The following is a 20,712-nucleotide window of genomic DNA, read 5'->3' on the forward strand; positions in this document are numbered from 1 at the left end:
TGGTTGAGGTYGGAAGGGATCTCTGGAGATCATCTAGTCCAACCCTCCTGCTCAGGCAGGGTCAATCCCCTGATCCCTTGGTGCTCTCGGACCACGTTTCACGGGCCTACAGAAGGGAAGAATGATCTGAAAGAAGCTTGCACTTAGCAGTAGGAAAAGAAAGTACTCTCAAAGAACTATAAAATACCTATAACAATGCAAGATTATTGTCTTTTTATGAAGTTKTTTTTAGGAATTAATAACACACAACAAGCAAACAAGGCTGTACAATGTGAGGCCAGTAGTTCCTTTACGTGGAGATGGGCCCACATTGGCACATAGCACTTGTAATGTCCTGAGCATCCGTCTGAGCTTCTTTACTAACTCAGACTCAGGGGCAATTCCCAGTTGGGGACTTCAGAGCTAGCTAACAAAGGTAACTTCAGCTGCATTTCTTTTTTTAGAAACTTAGTTCGGAGAGTTGTTTTCTTACAGATGCTTTCTCTGCACATTTTTTTCCGGTATCTGTTCATATTTTATGTTTTCGGTTGCTCAGCTAAGCCCAGAAATGTTCTGTCTTTTTACAGCAACTGATTTCTCAAAGCCTGTTTTCAAAGCATCGTGCCATGCTGACCTGTCAGACTGAGAGGTATTAGTGTAGCCAGCRTTCGTGTTCCACATCACTAGCACTGCAACTTGTTGCTCTTTTATAAGGACTGCAGGTTTTAAATCCACAGGGCACAGAAAGGCCATTTTATTTTGTTAAGAAACAAGCTTTTTAGAAGTGGAAAGGAAACTCGAGATGACCAATGAATTCAATGGACCTTAAAAATGAATGAAATTTGATTTATCACAAAAGAAGTTTTAAAAAGTTCCACATTCTTTAGCTCCTGACCTTTAAAYGTTTCTTTCTAATTCAGAAAGCTTCCTCTGTAAATATTTTGTGTTCTAAAAAGAAAAAAAGCCTTTTTCTCATAACTGGTATAGCAAAGAAGGCTGCAGGCTGACGTGTGTAACTCCGCGAGTAAGCCGATCTCAGTGGGGAATGTTTACTCTCCCGCGAGGGGAGTTTGTGCCATTCGGGTTTCACGGGGACAGCGCACTCTCCAGTGGCTCCGCGAGCGCGGCAGGCACRCACTGACTCACAGGCTGAGGCTCCCCTGAATCGCTGCAGAAGCAGGCTGAGGCAGAAGTAAAATTTCTTAATTCTTCCAGCCAGGCCCTCTGGGCTTAGAGCTGGACCTGGACACCTTGGGAGCACCACAACTAGGTGCTTGATGGGCTCGGTGCCTGTCTTACCCCAACACACCTATGAATAAGGGGTAGTCTGACACCTCGGAGACTGGTCAAACCAGCTGAGCTCCTCTGTTTGGTGCCAGTGTTAAATAACCTGCGCCTTTGAGTAACGCAGGCTCTGCTTGAAATCCTTGTGTTTCCCTGCACTCACAGGGAATAGCKTGGTCTCGCTGTCTGTGGGCTCCCTGCTGCTCTCTGGTGGTGTCATGTATGCACAGTTTACAACGCATGATGGGATRCTTTAAAAATTAAAGATATCCCACTTTGAACTTGTAACCTGTAGCTAACATATTTTTTATTTACCTCATTTGCATTCGGAACAGTATTAGTTTCCATTTSGTGGAAAGTTTTCAGTCTTTTCAGAAACAAGGGCCTCACTTCCTTCTGCTACGTACCATGGAGGAAACTTCAAGTAGTAAATAGGATTCAGTTGCTAGTGTCTACCTCTGTCTTGCTCTGTAACATCAGTTAGCTCCCTGTGGCTCAGTCTCCCTTCTTCTAAAATGCTTTCCTTTCAAAAGTCTTATGCTCCTTATCCGTAAATGTGATGTGTCTTGAGACCCTAATATGAAAATAAGCTCAGTATTAATTGTATTTCACTCACTGATGCATTTTGATCATAATATGGGCACTAGAATAGCAATTGGACATCAGTTAGTCTACCAGAGAAGTCACTGCCTGGAGGGAAAAGAATGTAGGGCATTTTGAGTCTGAACAGATGAGAAAGCAGCATTAGCCGGTGCAGCGTGTTTCTGATCAGTCTCTCTAGCTGCAAAAGGCTGTAATTGTACAGTAATTCACTGCAACCTTACTGCTAAAATCCCTGTGGATGGTTCCCACTAGGCAGACTGCTTTGGTAAGCAGTTCGTTTCAGTGCCTCACAATAGCTACAGCAAGAGCAGGGCGAGGACAAAATGAAGCGGAAGTGATTTACTGAGCAAGCAGTATCATCACTCTGCAGCACATCATGTCTTTGCAAGAGATAAATTTGTTAGTTGAGCTTACCTTACAGAATGAATGAGATAAGTGGTGGAGGCACAAAAAGCAGGTTCTGTCTGTCTGGGTCCAAAGCATATTTGTAGGCATGTGTTTAACATTTTTTTTTCCTCAGGTGATGTGTGCTTATTGGCAAGATAGTATTTTGGCATGCAACACRTCTCATAAACGGCTACCTGTTGAAGGCGTGCATTTGAATAACTGAATCAGTTGTTTCCAGTTTGCCATCTTCTTTATTTATAAAACCTTCTATGAATTATGCTAAAATGTGACTTTTTTTACTGATAAAAATTTCAGATTAGTCTGACTCACACCATGTAGAACAGTAGCCAGTTACTTCTTCTAGAATCACAGAACCAGAAAAAGCCTCAGTGCTATAAAATTACAAAATGCTAACATAACTAGAAAAGAAAAGTGTGTGTGTGTGTGTGTGCATGTACACTCCAGGGAGAGCTCTGCAGTAGCAGCAAAACAGAAATACAGGAAGAATTACATCCTCGTAATCCCAAGGAGAGTAAAGTGAAACTGTAATCCCCACAAGGCAAATACTCTTCAGCTCGGTTATCATTCCAGACTAAATCCAGGGGTTGTCACACTGAAGCACTTACAGTTAAGTCAACGTTCTGCCTGTTGCTTAAACCAGTCCTTTTCTCATCTGAGCTTGTGTTCGTGGCAAAGAATCCTCTTTGGTTTTAAAACTTTAATAATCCATGATTTTTTAAAAGAGCAATACAGTTTCTGTATGAGGAAAGGCATACTGCTGGAAGCTATTTGATTTCCTAATTTAAAATTTCCTCTTTTCTCCTATTTTAATGTCAGCACGGAGGAATTTGCTAATGGGAGAACTAGATTACTGACTGCRCATCATTAGATATTCTGCCTGATCTTCCTCCACCCAGTTTTGCCACCACCCAAAACACAAGAGCAAGAAGCAGCCTGCCCTGGCCAGGTTGAGTTTAGTGCTTCAGGAAGTGATCAGATCACGTCTCTGTCAGAATTGCCTGTTGTCCTGGGAGTGAGAAATGCAACTCCCAAGAATACAGAGCATGTGTTAAATGCTAGAGAGAATACATAGAGCAAGTTCCACCTAGTTTCACACTTACTGCAGGCTGTGGCAGCCAGTCTCTGCCGAGTTAAAAGGACCAGTCCCAGAAAGACATGAGAAAAGCATGCTGAGAGAGCAGTTCTAGGAGAGGAGAGCCCTACATGGAAAAGATGCGCTGTAGACTGCACAGGTGCTAAGAATACTGCAGTTTTTCTTTTGTTCGCAGGGATGGATAAATCCAAAATATATGTAAGAGACTGAAACTGCTGTGTTGCCTGAATCTGCAGATATATACATTGCTTTGGGCAGTGCTAATGGGAAATGCAGCCTCATCTAAACTCCTGAAATCCATAAACATGTACCATGGAATGATATCTTTTTGGTTTGCACATAGCACATGAGAACTCATCTGGCAATAGAGCCCATGAGGAAATACCATAATACAAATAGCAGCTGGTGATGATAGATTCTTAGGAAACCTAAACAATGTTTAGTGTTGGTAGGAATTTCCTGATGGAATGATCAAACCTCGTGCATCAAAATGTAACAGTGCAGAAATCAGGAGTCAACATTTCTCCCCATGTGTGAGGAGGCTGCAGAGCCCCAAATGTGGTGCTTTTGGTAAAGCCTAAAGAACACCAGAGCTGCATGGTACTGCACCCCATTACAGAGCTGCCTCCGGTGGACAGGAGCAAGGGAAGTGCATTGCYCCTTAGCGTCAGTCAGGTTTGATCGGGTATGTCAGTGCAGTAGGTCTGGAAATCTAAAAACCTTATGCAAATAACATAAAAAACATTGATCAGTGATTTTGAGCTCAGCAGGCTCGCTTGAACCACCTAGTCTGACCAAGTGCCGTAAGAATTGCCATAGGCCTCAAATTTTGAGGCTACCTTGATGATTTTAAAACACACTTTTTTAAAGATATGAGCTTAACAAAGAAAGAACAAATGATGGAGAATCTACAATTCTTCCTTATTTCACTTATCTTGCATAAATGGTAACTTGTATTGTCCACGTGTATCTGCATACATCCATTTTAGGTGGTGTGGTTTGCTTGCTGCTGTGAGATTGTTGTGAAAAGCACCAAGACGGAGCAAGGACTCATGAATAGGACAGGAGCACAGAGCAGTTACAGGGGAGATAAGAACACCATTACCTTCCACCTGTCCTTGATGAGGTGAGGGTGAATCAGTGTTTATTGTGAGTGAGTTCAGCCAGTCAGTTCCTCTGTGAGCAATGACTTGTTAAGAGATAAAACACAAAGTCAGAACATGCACCAAGACCACAGTCATCTGAAACTCCAGCCCTAAACCAAATTCCCCACTAAAGTCTGTGTGTCCTACCTGGTTTCTGTCTGCTCAGGGCTCTTGTGGGTGTAACAAGCACAGAGAGAGACAAGGTAAAACTGAGGCTATCAGAAGAGGGAATTTGTCCTGTGTTGGTGACAACTGTTTATTAACTCATTTCTTGTAACCTTCCAGCCATCAGCAGCAAAACTATGCAAGTTATTCTCAGCTGAAGTTGATAACCCCTACTGCTCCTGATAACWGAAGAATCATCCCTGTAGTAATGAAATAAAAAACACTGATGTTACTGTTCCAGATTTTTGCCAGGGGATACTACTGCAGTTCCAATTTACAAATGTGAATTCAGAAGAACTTCCTAGAAACCAGTGGAGTTACTCCAGTTTTAAGGCTGGCTCAAACTGTTACTCCTTCAGCATGTTTATGAGTTTTTTATTATAAATATTTGAAATGATGACATGCAGATGTGATGCACCTGCTGAACTTTCYTCATTTTCTCTTTGTATTTTAAAGTATATTCGGTGCTGTTCGAACTGGTGCTTATATGCTGTACATTTTGATGACCAAAGGCCTGAAGCAGTCAGTGTGTGACCAGAGTTTTTACAATGGACCTGTCAGCAAATTTTGGGCATATGCATTTGTGCTAAGCAAAGCACCTGAACTAGGTGAGTACCTTCTCTCTCTTTTCCTCAGCATGCATATTTAAAGCAGAAATGTTTGTGCGGGAAACTTGAGAAGGGTATTACTGCTGCTGAAACCTGTTTTCAGTCTTAGAAAAACTAAGTAAATAAAACCAACTCTGCATATTTTAGTTTATAGAGATTAAGTCCAACTTGGCTGAAGTTAGAGCAATGAGCAGTTGAATGAGATCATTCTCAGCCCCTTTATTAATTTACTGTATTAGTGCAGTTTTAATTCAGGTGAGAAAAGGTTTAACCCAGTACAGGAATAAACTGTACAGGATGATACACAGCAGGACAGTCAATAGGTAAGAGTGATGTGGTCTATACCCCCTCCCTAGCACCCTCATGCAGAGGAGAAGCATGTACACAAGTCCCAGGTGGACATTAGCCCAAAAGCTCTGAGAAACGACTTGGAGGTGAGCAGATCAGGATCTTCACTGTGCCACAGTGTCTCTGAGGTGAGGCTCACTTAAGTACAATGAAGAGACCATTCTGAAGATGCCATCAAGCTCAGTGCTCTTTCTCCGTTGCCTCTCAGCCAGTCATCCTGAAAATAGCTAGGTCTTTGTCATTGTTTCTAGACTGCGTCTTAAAAACAATTTAGCAGAGATAAAAGTCCCTCAATTGGCAGCACTATTTATGCAGTGCATTCTCAGAGGTGTTATGGCCACTGAATATACTCCAGGTTGCTCAGATAAAGTCTGCAAAGAGTACTTTGTTTAGATACACCTTCAAAGCTGAAATTACAGCTCAACTTTCTGAGCTTTCTCTTAGCAGTACAATATCTGTCAGCATACCTAGGAAGGTGCTAGTTTCAAGTGACACAACATGTAGGTCCGAGTCCTCAAATGTGAAGTTAGCTAAGCTGCAGTATATTTGAAGATTGAGGACCTCAGCTCAAAACTCTTTAATGCATTTATAGATAGCCTACCCATCAGCCACAGATTTTAGCTATGTGTAGCCACAAGTGGATATCAACCACTGATTCAAAATAGGGAGGCATCATATATGTGGCAAAAGGCTTTGCCATTCCTTCTCAGAGCTTCAGCTCTACTTGCTGTATTCATCTGTAAGTGGCCATGGGTTGAGGATTTTTGTCGTTCCCCATAGAACAAGGCCTGTGGGAAGAATGAAAACCAGGAAAAGCTAATAAGAAGGCTCCATCAGGAAATAGTAGTTAAATTTATATTTTGAATTCCAGAGATTTTTTTCAGTTCTGCAACAGTCTGCCAGGGATATGTACCCTCTCCATTTTATACCTGAGCCTGCCAGCAAGTAAATTTCATGCGCTTTATTACTCTGTTTGTTAGCCCTCCTCTGTCTGTAGCAGGAGATATGAGTCTAGCATTGCTGCTAGCTGGGGGTCTGCTGTTACACGAGTTCGCACTTTAGCTCTGTAGGTGCCAGGTTCAGGCCTAAGGCACCAGTCAACTCAATGGCCATGATGCTAACATGGAGGGAATATTACATCGCTTTTGCTTGCCACAAAAATTTTGTGATATATCTTCATCCCACAACACAGAATATGTTGGTATAGCCTTCAGCATTACCTAGGCCWGTCTGATCATTTCTGAAGCTGTCAGTGATTACAGACAAACATGAGTAGCGTTATCTGCAGTCACTCATCCTGTGATGGACTGGATACRAAAGTGAAGGGCAGGATACAGCAGCTATTTCAGCGAGACGCTTAAAGTCAGATTCTGTCTCAGTTCTGAAGTGTTTGTCCTTAAATATGTGTGTAGTCCTACARTTATGAACAGTAATGTGTTTCATCTCTAAACCTTGAAAGCTGTGGCTCTCCGCTTCCTCCAAATAAAAAACGATTTGCCATACTATCCCTAGTTTTTGCTGTCTTGATTCCAGTATGATACAGATTTTTATAAATTGCTGTCTCTCCAACATTTTCTTTTGTAAGGATACAAATGATATGCTTGCCAAAGCCAACTTAATGACTAGCCTGTATGTGTTGTCATTGCATGGCTTATTAGTGTGTAAGAAAGGATTATTTTAATGGGAGGAAGGAGGCAGTATTTGAGCAGTCCTCCAGCTTTCACTTCTGAGGATGCCCTTACTCAAACCACAAAGCCCTGCAGAATTCACTATGTGCAAATATACAGCAAAAATAGGGCTTTTTCTTTCTGCAGAGAATTTGATTCAGCAAATTACAGGATAGCAATTCATCAACATAAAAACTGTAAAGAAACAAACACYAGTTATCTTGCTGTGTCAGAATCCTTTGGTTTCCAGCTGCTTAAATTACTGCAAAAATACTAATACTTAGTTTTGTTAAAACTGGAAAACATCAGCTAAAACTATAGGTCAACAATAAATGAACATATGATTATTTATGAAAATATGAGTCAACATCTTGCAGCTAATGAAGTGAACAGAAGCATTATGGCTTATTGAAGACCTTGTGCAGACAAAGCAATTTTGTTTTCCCCCATCATTAATGTTCATGATTTGGATTTTCAGAGGTACATATATGTARAAATAAGGCGCCAGATTCAAACCTTGGTGGTCTTTTTGGAATCACGGGGTCTATAAGAACAGAAAATAAGAAGCATGCATATATGCATATTATATCTAATTGAGATGCTCCATGCAATTAAGAGAAGCAAAAGGATGAAAAAGACAGGAATAAAACTTACTTTTCTACTATAGTACGTTGGATTTGTAGAAAAGAATATGTAACATTTCAACATAAACCAAATTTGCTTCCAGAATAGTTGTTGCTGGTAATTGCGTACTTTTCAATAATGTAGGCTGCATATGCAATAGCTTTTTGCATAGTAACTCATAAGGCTCTGTTATTTTGAAATAGGTTCAGTTGAGATACRCATTTGATTTGAATCTGCCAGGCAAATTTGTTCACTCTCTCACTAATTCTTGTTTATTCCCATATGAGTCAGCATTAAAGAAAGTTTCAAATCTATACACATGCAGCATGTGCACACTTTTCTGTTTAACAGCGGAAGAAATAAAAATGCTTAAGTTAGACACCCAAGTAAAAGGTAACATCCATAATAATTAATTGTTCGAAATAATCTCGGCCTAGAGTTACATCGCAGTGCTCATCAGTTCTTGACTTTCTTGTTGCAGTGACAAAATGATACACTTTCTCACCGAAAGGTATAACAAAAAACTTTTTGATTCATTTGGTAGATTGCATCTCTCTCCACTAGCATGGATTTGTACATTTTTTGACTGCATTTTTAACGTAAGAGCCCAACATTTTACTTTAAGCTCTGCCTCAAAGTTACTAAGGATCTTTAACCTTCATTAACCCTAAAAGAAAATCCTCATTTCTAGAAATCAAATCATTTTTATTTGTAGTTCTAATGAGACTATTAGTTGCTACATTTAGATATTCATTTTTGGAAATGCTGACTTAAATCTGGACATCATAACTTAAGGGACACTGTGCTGCTTACTCTTTAGTTGTCTACTCTCTATTGAAATTGCATTTCTCTTCTAGTCACGATATATAATGGACAATCACGTGGTCAAGGATAATACACACACACTCACCTACCTGACTGCAGACTTTCACAGTTATGTTTATAATAAATGGCTATCGGTTAAACCTATGGAGTTTTCATGCAGGAGCTATCCACACAGAAAAATGTAGATATTTGTTTACCCACAATTGTATAGAGATTAAAAGGGCCAGGTTGGATTTCAGATCAGACAGGCTCTGAGTTCAAGAGCTGAGGTTGTTTTTCGTGCTCCAAAATAATGTATACTCAAATGACAGCAAAAGGAAGAAAGCATTGCAGAATTCAGTAACTGTGGAATTGTTCAATATGTTTCTGATTTCCTCCCCTCCTTTTTTTGTTACAGGAGATACAATATTCATTATTCTTAGGAAACAGAAGCTCATCTTCTTGCACTGGTACCATCACATTACTGTGTTGCTCTATTCTTGGTATTCTTACAAGGACATGGTGGCTGGCGGTGGCTGGTTTATGACCATGAACTATGGAGTACATGCCGTTATGTACTCTTACTATGCCTTGCGGGCTGCTGGCTTCAGAGTCTCACGCAAGTTTGCCATGTTCATCACCTTATCACAGATCACTCAGATGTTGATCGGTTGTGTAGTTAATTACCTGGTCTTCTCCTGGATGCAGCAGGGCCAGTGCCATTCCCATGTTCAGAACATCATCTGGTCCTCTCTCATGTACCTCAGCTACTTTGTGCTCTTCTGCCATTTTTTCTTTGAGGCCTATATYGGCAAAACCAGAAAAACAAGGAAGGCTGACTAGTGGTAGAAACGAGACGGAAGCCATAGCTCAGGGTCATCAAGAAAAACAAAATTATAAGAAAAGAAAATGGCACAAGGAAACACATATATATGTATGGTGCAGCTAAAACTTGGCAGCTTAGGGAAAGTTAGCTTGGTTTAACCCAGTAAGTTTATGATCCTATCATGGTGAGGACTCACTGAATCTACTCTATCTCAAAGGACTGCTGATGAAAGACATCTTCCTTCTTGTACCTGTCTGCTCTAGAAAGGAAAGCAAAGCAAAGCAGAGAGAAAAAARAAAGAAAAAAGAAGAAAAGAGAAGAGAGAGAATGTTGTGGAAGAAATGTATATTAAGTAAGCATTGTGTTTCCCCAGGATGGAAGAGTGACTTTTATTTAAAAAAAAACAATTTCTATATCCTTTCTAATAATTTTTCAGCATTAAACTGGAACAAAACAAAGCAGAGAGGTGACAAAAAAAAATCTCTGATAACAGTAGGATTTCAAAATTAAAATCTTTTCCACAAAGGGTTGATGCCTTTAGCCAAAATGAAAACAAAAAGGATGTCTTGAAAGTCTGTATGGAAAGTGGTTGACTCCATTGTGGTCATGAACGGAAATGCGAACAGATTGATTTCTCCACTATGTACTCTGCCAAGTGGGCAGATCCAAACTGCAATCACCTCTTTCAGAAGGTAGTGAGCAACAGTACTTTTACAAGGGTTTAATGTGAAAAGATGCACTGTTACAATACATATCTCAGAGAGTTCCAAGTGCATTTTTCAGTTAAAGGCAAGAAATTTCTGCAGCAGGATGTCATAGAGGGTTAAATCAATCAATATTTGTTAAATTACCAGGGGCTAATAGCAGAGGAATGTTCAGGAAGGAGAGGGAGAGAACTCCCCTAACACAATTTTTAAAATTATCTGTTAATCTCAAATTAACCTGCAATGACACTGAATTAAATGGGGGAAATCAGAAGAAAACCTAGTTAGAGAGAAGAGAGTGATATAGCTGTCTACTGTTTTCAGAACAGAGCCCTGTGGTACAATACATATTTTATGTTTTTGTGAACTTCAGGACAAGGAATATCAGCATTGGTAGGAACCCGTGACAGGACTGTGCGACATTGGATAACACTGTGCTTCTGCATTTGCCTCCTGGCAGTGCAAAGATGTTTAAAGTGCCCTCCTCTGGTCATGTGGAGATACTACTACAAAACATACTTGGAATAGGTTTTTCTTGAGATTTGTATAGAAAATTAGTCTAAATGGAGTGATTTTGCTGCAACAGCTTAACTCTAATGTCCAGAGAGAATTATCCTTCATTAAATATATATACATATATCTCTGCAGAATCTGTACTGTAACATCAGACTGACCACTTAAGGAGATACTCTCTTCTCTCAAGTCAGCTACAGATATAAAGAGAAATGTATTTCACTCTGAACCTTAGAGAGTTAGTTGGTAACAGCCATAGTCTTTCAAAGACAAGTAGACTGCGTTATCTGTAATATTCCAGTCCTTACAAAGCCAAATAAAATGTGTAAAAGTTCCTAGTATTTCAAAGACGCAAGTATGTAAACTTGATGTTAAATGTGTTAATGTAGTATTCTAAATTGTATCCGTTAGATAGTTTAACTAAATTAGAAGAACTAGATCAACAAAATAGGGACTGCTGTTCTGCATAGAATATACACACCTATAACTACACCCATATACACATGTGAACTGTCAACAAGAAAAAAAAAAGCCCAGTGGCAGAGAATCACATTTCCTGGCTAATGCAAAAGATTGTCATTATCTATCTTGCTTTAATATGAGATTGTACAGTACAAAGGGTTTTTTTTAGTTATGATTTTTAGCTTTAATTGTGCTGTCATTCATGAAACAGAGCTGCTTTAGTATCCTGTTAAGAGATGACAAGGGCTTTCGGTGTCTCATTATACACAAAAGAAAAACAAATAAAGTTACATTCCATATTATGTGAATGGTCTTAACAGATCCAAAAGCCTTTGTAGGCTAAAATCATAATTATAAGAAGCAGAAAATACGTTTACATTTGTGTTATTTAAGTTATTGATGTGCTAATGTTATTTGATGGTACACAACAAATAGCAAAATGTGATATTCAGTAATGAAGATATGCTATTCATTAATAGGACTACTGTATACATGGAAATATTAGACAAAACCAACTAAATATGTAAACTATTTTGTTATACAGCTTGGTAGTAGATAATTATAATGCTCAATAAGCCTTTTTCCTCCTTCTTAATTTTGCCCTGGTTAAGAAGCAGACTAATGAAGAACGGAAAAGGCAAAATTAGAGTCGAGTACAGTTACAACAGCGGCGTTGGTAGAAGCCCACCATGGTGCCATTTAGACTCTCAGTTCTGTGTGTCTTAGGTCTCTGAAATAAACCAAAAGTGGTTGAAATAATTGATCCACGTGTGGAGCTGAAGCTGGAGCTGAAATCTTGGACCCCGCGAAGTCAGTGGAGGACTTGCTTACTGTGGTTTCAGTAGAGCCGGTGTGTCCCAGCTCCTCCTGTCTGAGTGGAGGGGAAGGAACTGTATTAYGCATCTGCTGTAATCTGAAGCTTAAGGTTAATGACTTAAAAGCCCAGTAAACTTTACAAATAAGAAGCAAGACCACATCTAGATAAAGACATGCAGCCTAAGTTTCACATAGGCAGAAAATAGGATGGGCCGCTAACAAGCRTGCAAATGACCCACCGTGCTTCACACACCATTTTGCTTAATTGCACAAGAGGAAAAAAAAAAAAAAAAAAAAAGTGCATACTGGACAGAAATGCTAAGCCATGCCAACACTGACTTCAGTGGAGCAAGAATTTCACTCGCTCATTCTTCTAAAGCCCGCAAGGGTCCATCTGTGCTGTTTTCAGGAGGCGACTCATCAGCCGCTGTGACCTCAGCGCGCTCCCTGTTGTGCCCCTCTCTGCAAGCCGGGGCCGTGCCGGTGGCGCGTGCACCGCCAGTGCGGACACCCGGCGCTGCGCAGAGCTGCGCGCCTCGGAGGACCCGTCTCTCAGGCTCCTTCTTTACTGCTTGGGAAGCGGCTCCTGTGCTGAAAACAGCCTGAGTGGCCTCCTCAAAATGCAGTGCAGATGCACCCCGGTGGTCAAAAGGAACTCAGTCACTCGCTTCAGTGGGAGTCCTGGGGGAGCGACTAGTCTGTGGTCAAGCATTCCTGTAAGGAAGGGGCAGCAAGATCAGACACCTACGGGATAGTGGTAAATTAGGGTACGTTTACTGTCACACTGGAAATCGACCGTCACACTGTCACTTACTTCATGAGATGGCATATCATAGATGTGTTTACACAGGTCCTGTCCTGCTATACTATAGGGCTTTTCCTCTGAGGTTTTCCACTGGATTCAAATGTGGTATTTGACATTAAAGCAATTGAGGGTAAGACCAAAACCAACATACACTGGTTTTCTTTCTTTTTCCCCTAAAAAAAAGAAAAATGCATGCACAATATTTAGACACCATATGTAACACACTCATGTGTTTTTAAGCACTGAGCCAGTCAATCCTAACCTAATGACAACTCTATAATACTCCAGTTGTTCTAACCTATTAGTCACAAGCTTTAAACACAGCTAATTGGGTCCTATTTATTTCCCCTAGTTTGAGCCTAAAGTTCACACTTTCAACTATTTCTGTTCATTACCAGAATCTGTTTTTCCCCTTATTACTTTAAATAATGCTGTAATTGTGTTGCATTCACACACATTTTTGGGAACTCAAACTTTATTAAAGTATCAAACATTATGGGACCTTTGACACCAACTACAAACACTGGGAACACTGTTAGGGGGCTCACCATTAAAGTCAGGAAGGTTATATTGAGAATAAGGTCAGTCTGCCAGTGCTGAAGTCTGTATTTTGTGTTCTGAGGCATTAGTCCAGTGTATTGAAATGAAAACAGTAAGGTTGGAATAGATGTGAACCGAGGCAGCTAAGAGCAGAATTTGGTTCTTCCTGAAGAATATTTCTATGTAGTGACAGTTCAAGGAAAGTATTTTCAGCTAGTTAATGAAAAATCAAAAATTTGGTTATTTTGAAACTTCTTTAAATTGTGCCTATGGTGAGGGAAAAAAAATAAAAAAAACAACAAGCCGCACTCTTACAAACCTTTTCTATATCTAAGTCACAAATGATTTCTGTCTGGGCTCACTGATAACACGTAAGAGTGACTGGTTCCAAAAGCGATCTCTCACCAGAATTTCATGGTAAACTAATAGAAGTGTTTACTTACAAGATAAGGGGCCTGAGCATGCAAATGGAATCACTCAAAGAAACCAAACAGAGTAGTAGGAATAATGTGTTGAATGCAAGATACAGGAGAGACGACAAAGGCGAGCTATTCCTTATCCCAAGAGAGAGTATTTTCTGGCCAAGAGCTCAGGTACTAGCTCTACTAAATTATCACCTCTATATTCCTTTTTAAGATGAGGGAAGGCAGGTTGTATAGACCAGTGCCCAGCATGTGGTGGCTGCTGGAGTAAGGCTGAGTGAGAGAGCCCCTCCTGGGGCATTTTGCAGGAAGCTAATTACATAGTTGCCCCCTAAGTGACAGCATGGGTCTGTTCAGAGGAAGATTCACAGTTTAACAGTTTGTGAACTTCAAGGCCTGAGTGTATGTTGTCTTTCTCTACTAAAAGCAAAAGCTCGGGGGAATGTTTTACTTGAAAAAAATGATGCCTCAGAGATCGCTGTTCGGGTGGTTTTTAAGTAACAACGAGCATAAGACACCCATTACTGTGGCTGTGGAACAGAAGTCTTTGTAAGCAGGTGCCAGATACAAACATACTAGTGCAATACAATATGTCAAGAATAGCGTTTGCTTTCTGTCCTGTACTTCAGGATAACAGAAGCATAATATGTTTATATACAAATTATAGATATACTTTATGGTAAGTAATAAAAATGGCTTTGATAGAGGGAGAAATATAAGCAGACTGCAACCCATACTACATAAGCTCAGGGCCTGGTCCAATGCCTACTGAAGGTGAGCTCACTGGTGAGATGCCCAGTGACTTCAGTACGCTTTGGTCCAGCCGTAACAGCCCAGCTCCAATGGGTGATGCAAGACCTGAATCCCATTATGTTTAGTCAATGGCAAAGACGCCCCACTCAGGGCACCCCTCAGGCCCTGGCATCAGTCCTTAGCCATATTTTCCTGCCTGGCATCAATGAACCCTCTAAAAGGCAAAAATTATGATTCAAAGTTGTCCAAGTGTTTCTACTGTTTTGTTTCAATACGTTTTTCATTCTGTTTATTTTAGTAAAATCAAACTAAAGGACAAGTCCCTGATCCTGCAATCATAAATGCTCCATTGCAGTCAATGCAGCTTAGAAACCTTTTGCTTAGAGAGGCAAGGGCAGGATCAGTGCCTTGTTACAGACCTTTTTGTCTAGTGGAGCAAAACCACAGWGTAGGATTTGATTTCTTAAACCAACTGCCCAAACACAAATACACTCAGATCTGCACAAGTWCTCTACAGCTCAGGGGACCCAGGGCCTCCCCAGTGCATCATAACACTCAATAAAACKCTGCATTTCTCCCCATAGAGGAAGTAGGGTTAGAATGTCTTTCCCAATGGATATTAAACAATCTTCTCCTGAAATAATGGCCTTCCTGAGAAGTCTCACTTCTGTCTGGTCCTGGACAGCTTCAAACAGGCCTGTCTGCTGAAAAACACAGCTCTGATTGATTGACTTATCTGCTTTCTCAAAAGAGCCACTACATGCTTTAGGCTTTTTGGAGCCATAAAGCTCAAGATAGATTTCTATTCAGAAAAACAAGAAAAAAGAAAAAAGAAAAAAAAAAGAAAAAACTTAAATACATGTACAATAACTAGAAGAGAATAGTATGAGAAATATCTTTATTTTACCATTTTCAAATGGCTATTTCACTACATAAAAGGAAGTTTTTATTTTTATTTTTTTTGGTATATTGATATTCCAAATAAAATTTTAACTTTTGGTTCAAAATAAAATATATCTGTGTGTTTTATTGATTTATAGCATCCGTTAGTTCTCTACCTTGCCATCAAGTGCAGCTACGGAAAAGGAGGYGCAGTTCTCTGGCTGTGGGACTACCGTATGGCTACTCTGGCCTTCACTTCCCAGAAYCTCTCTATTACGCTCCTACTTCTGWGTATCACRCAGAAGCATTGTATTTTTATTCTTTGTGTGTGATAATGTGTCTGTACAATATGAGTGCAGTTCAATCTGTGCTTAAACATCCTGTTTCTTCACACACTTCTGAAATTGTCATTCCTTTGCGTCTCATGTAGACATAGAGACACCAACTGGCGCAGCTAGCCAGCACTGTCCTGGTGCTCATAACTGCCCTGTCTTCTCTGTAACATTTCTGCATGGGCCTTTTCTTGGTGAACAATCCTGTGTCCTTTATTCCCTAAACATCACCTTTTTACCYGGCCATGTTACAAGATCCAGTTACTCTTCCATGCCTTCATGGTGCCGCTTCCTACTTCTTGTGCAGTTTTTCCTGTGCACCTCGGGGAGACCCGCTTGCCGCCCGGGCAGGCGCTGCCCAGCCAGGCTCGCTGCCCTCGTGCTGTTGGGAGCTCCCCTTCGGCCTGTCCGGCCAAACAAGCTGTTCAGACGTGCCTCTGCCTGCAACGTGACGTATGCAGCCGGGCGCCCACACTAAACCACGGGCGTAGCCTCTCTAAATGGCAAGAGCATTTCATGATTCGTTTGGGTCTTCAGGTTTTTTAATTAAATCAAAACACTATCTAAAGGAARGTAAAGGCTTTACTGTCCCATACTACTGAGAGGTTAGTCATGACACAAATCTTCAAGGTGACTTGAGTCTAACCATGTGACTAGTCAATGACAGAGGCAGGACCCAAAATGTAAATGTTTGGGCTGCCACATAGCCCTGCAGAAACCACACTGTTCTCCACCCCTGCGGAGTCCCATCCCCCTGACACATTTCTGAGCATGGACAGTAAGGACGTTAGATAAGGGAGGAGACCAAAGTAGAGTGGGAAACCTGTGATCCACACACACGGGCCACTGAGAGTCCTTAGTGGACTTTCCGACGAMTGATTCAGGAATAAAGCCAAGGAGCAACCTGGAAGATGAGCAGCAAGAAGAAGGAATTGGATATGCAGACCGGTAAGTCCTACCTGTTGTTTTAATACTATCACAAGGAGAGGAAAAGAGAGATTGTAACATAACAGAGAGGGATTTCCAAGTTAGGTGTCATTATAATGTTGTGAAGAATTATAACAATGATTTGGGAGACAAAAACAGGATGTGGGTGGTACAGGTTTCTTGAGCTTATGGCAGAAACTACATTTCCGTGGCTCTACTAGCCACCTTTCCCRGCTTCTCACAGCTTCCTGTGACCCAGGCTGGATTATAACTGTATTTGAGGTAGGAGAGAAGATGAAGCATGAAAATCTTCCTTGTATTAAGAGCCAGTGTAAACAAAGGTGTACAGCTTTTATGCACATACTTACAGAGTATATACTCTGCCAGTATCTTTGGCAAGACTATGGGTGTGGAGAGTTAGCTTTTCCAATCTTATCAGAAATGAGGTGTGCTCTCTYGTTTCCTCTGTCGAGCCGTCCTGACTTGCAATGGCTTCAAGTCACAACTCCAAGCAGGCTAGTGGAGGAGAGTTAGGCTCGGTCCTCCCGTCGTCTCACTGAAGGTTGCATCGGTGGTTCCCAGGTATTTTTTTTTCCTGAAGGAACACAGCAGATGCACAGATTGCTCTGTGGCACTTCCTCTTCCAAGTCTACGCACCCAGACAGTCTCTCCAGTCATTCACAATTGCATAATGCACTTGCTGGAACACCAGCTGCCGCTGACCAAGAACAGTGGTGTCGGGGCAATAGCAATCGCAGTGTGCCTATCCTTCAGCATGGCCGGTCGGCCCTCCGCCAGCCGGCAGGCCCAGAAGTGCTCTGTTCATTGCCAGTGCAGCAAGCAGAGCGCTTGCTAGCCCAGAACAAATGTGAGGCATCGCTGCATCGCTGCAGCTGAGCCTGCCCAGGAGCCCGGCCACAGAGGAGGGGAGCAGCAGTCACCCTGGSCTGGGGCTGGCATTTTCATGCCTGCATGTCCAAGAACACAGCACGGCCTCATAGTCTGCTGCKCTTTTGTCCCTCATACGTAGCAGTTTCCTCAAAGCTAAAACTGAAGTATTTGTTTCAACAAAGTTGTCAGTAAATCCGTGTGAGCAAACAAAGATTTCACGGTGATGCTGGGCTTGGCCGAGGAGTTTCCTGAGGCTTTGTCATGCTGTTTAATGTGAAAATCTTGAATAAATGTTCTTCATCAGCTGGATAATAAGTTGCTTTTCAGAGTAGTTTGGTGCCTTCTTTTCCCTCTGGCTTAGCTCCCAGAGTGATGTGCCCACAGAATCCCATGTGAAAAAGCCTATGCCAAGGTCTCCAACTGAGCCTACTCTGTCACCTTCCAGCCTTTCAAAAGCCTAAGGGCTTGTCAAAGAGCAAATCCTTTGCTGCTGCTCTGTCACACACTCTCCAGTGAAAGCTTGAAGGGAGTATTTGACATCTTCCACAGTGAAAGAGTAGGTTGACCTGCCTACAATACTTATCYGGGGAAAATAGGTGAAGCTAGATAGACTCTCCTGGAGCATGGTGGKTTTTTATGTACTTACCTATGCAGCTTTTTAGCTTTCTTTTCTGCTGTAAATTATGAGCATAGCCCCAGGCCCTAGTGTTTCAAGGACTTTGCTGCATGTTCAGTGTAGACTAAGCTCTACTGCTTTGCTCCACACATTTATCCTGATTCCTGGACTACCTTGGACTATCTGTGAATGAGGATTTTTTTTTGTCTCTCTGTGAGAGTATCAGCTTCAGTCTGCATACTATTATTGCCAGCGCAATTACAACTCCTTGAACTGTACTTGCAATTCATTGCCTGAATCCTTTCTGCAACTGTACTTACTGTTATWCTTCTGATATGCCACAACAATATGTGCTTCAGTCACTGACATCCAGCAACAACTGCACCTCCACTAAGTCAAGGACAGATTCCAAAGAAAATTACACTGAGGCTATATCCTATTTGGATGAAACTATTTTKTGCCTCTGAAAAGAATGAAATTGCAGAGCATGGTGTTGGTTGTCAAGAGTTTTAGGGAAGTTGATACAATTCACCATTAATAGAATACATATTTCTATGCAAAAATTGCTCATGGATGACAAATATTATTAGGCTAAAACTACAGTGTCAAATGATACAGCAGTTGAATTTTACCTGTTAAAACTGAGCTGTGTGTCTTATTAMGTATTTTGCATCTAACTATTAAAATGGAAGTAGATAAAGTTGTAATAAAGGAAGAAGTAACACAAAATACTGATTGTGGAGTGTGTAATAATTTATTATTGCCTTACTGCCAAAAGAACTTTACAGATCACCTGTGAAGAGGTTTTTTTATTAGATTTTTTTCATTTTAATTTTTACTAAAAATACCAGAAATCTRAAGTTTGGTCAGCCCCAGGTTTGGAGATGTAAAATGCTGACATTCGTGCCCTAATGGTGGCCCTGGAACTGCTGAAGGCATTTAAATTCTTTCTCTCAAATATTCATTAGCCAGCTAAATACAGTTAACAAAGACTTTGGTGTTCACCTCTTTTGCTTTTTCACTAGAGTTTTTCTTCAGACATGGCTTTATCTGTATAAGATAAACTGGGCACATGCAGGCTGATGAACATTCAGAGTAGCTGTCTGTAAGATATATAAGGTCATGGCTTGTTTTGGGAATACAGCTTACTGGGGAACAATTTTTCTATTGTGTAACAGAGGCCATGTCTAGGAAGATAAGAGCAGTTCAGGACCATTATCATTTTAAGGTGGTTCTGCACTTCATGAATCTAACTCTGTGCAGTTTCCGACTTTAATCCACAACTACTCACATCCTTAGAGCTATAAGCTGGAAGGACGTTACGTCCCATAGTATGTGTAACTGTTCAACCAGGTGCTCTTTCCTAAGTCCCAAGCAAACATCCCATCATTTGTCCCACATCTGGCAGTCAGCATGGTTCAAGCATGAGCCATGGACAGAAGTGAGGGAGAAGGTGCAGGGGACATGTTGGGCCTAGCAGCGGCTGGGAATAGGCACAGGCGTGAGCAATACCCACTCAGGAGGAGCCCTGCTCCACAGCTGGCAGTGAGTCCTTGACAGAGAGGGAGGCAGGTGCTTGCAGGGAGCCAGGAAATTACTAGYAGGCTTTGCCAAATGGGCTGGTCTGCTCAGAAAGGTCTGTTCTCAGTTAGATTTTGGGACCCTAGACTCACCCTATGTTGCCTGGTGATGCCTGAAGTCCCTTGGGTCCTGGAACAGCATCTGCAGCCTCTCTGAAGGGCCTGGGATGGGAGAAGTCGTGTTCGTCTGGGAAGCAGAGCAGGTAAGGCATGCCAGCTTGGTACCTAGGAAAGAAATATTTTTCCAAGCCATGAAATTCACAAGTGTGCTTTACTCTAAGGCTAATCTCTCAGTGAAAAGAAAACAAAAAATAGAACATGTACAGCTACATTTTTAATTGGCAGGACAGGACCTTCTTGAGCCACGTGTGCAAATTGATTCAAGATATAAAATGTGACTTGAGTGTGTGGTAGCTAATGCTGGGAGTATGTTGAGGGTACTATAGATTACTATGTTTTCTAAGGACTTACTTAAAACAGAAAAGGCGGGTGTATCTAGAGGGCTTGCCCTCTCAGACACAGCTATTACATTCATTTATCTGGGTGTTCAGAAGAGAACTGGGAAGTCTACAAAGATACAGGGCTGAAGTCTTGCTCCTAACTCAGCTCCTAGTGAATGCCATCCCTGTTTCCAAGACTGCAGGCAGCCTTGTAGTACAAAACCATCAGGTATGATACCTGTCCTGGGGCAGGAAGAAAATTTGTACAAGCTAAACACTTTTGAATATTGCTATACCCTAGCTGCTTGAATATCTGCTCCTATGCAATGTGTTTCTGCAAGAGGATACCTATGAGCTGACATTTTCTCTGCTGGATCTTGGATTTTTGTGAATTAAGTCAAGCAAAATCTGTTTTTTGAACATGTATTAATTCTGTTGTAGAAATACAGGAGTGTAATAGACCTAAACAGAAGAG

General features: G+C 41.2%; 1 protein-coding gene across 3 annotated transcripts in view; it reads left to right on the plus strand.

The window, feature by feature from the left end:
- Positions 1-15,506, plus strand: part of ELOVL6 (ELOVL fatty acid elongase 6) — an 81,075-nt gene extending 65,569 nt beyond the window's left edge. For all 3 annotated transcript variants that reach the window (XM_085309243.1, XM_085309261.1, XM_085309250.1), the window contains exons 3-4: positions 5,134-5,285; positions 9,147-15,506. In XM_085309243.1, coding sequence (XP_085165369.1) covers positions 5,134-5,285; positions 9,147-9,571 — 577 coding nt within the window. In that variant the 3' untranslated portion in view covers positions 9,572-15,506. The remainder of the gene's footprint in view (positions 1-5,133; positions 5,286-9,146) is intronic.
- The last annotated feature ends 5,206 nt before the right edge of the window (positions 15,507-20,712 follow it).

Source organism: Rhea americana, unplaced genomic scaffold (assembly GCF_003343005.1).
Source record: "Rhea americana isolate MKP2758 unplaced genomic scaffold, rheAme1 scaffold_106, whole genome shotgun sequence".
NCBI classification, from domain to species: Eukaryota; Metazoa; Chordata; class Aves; order Rheiformes; family Rheidae; genus Rhea; species Rhea americana.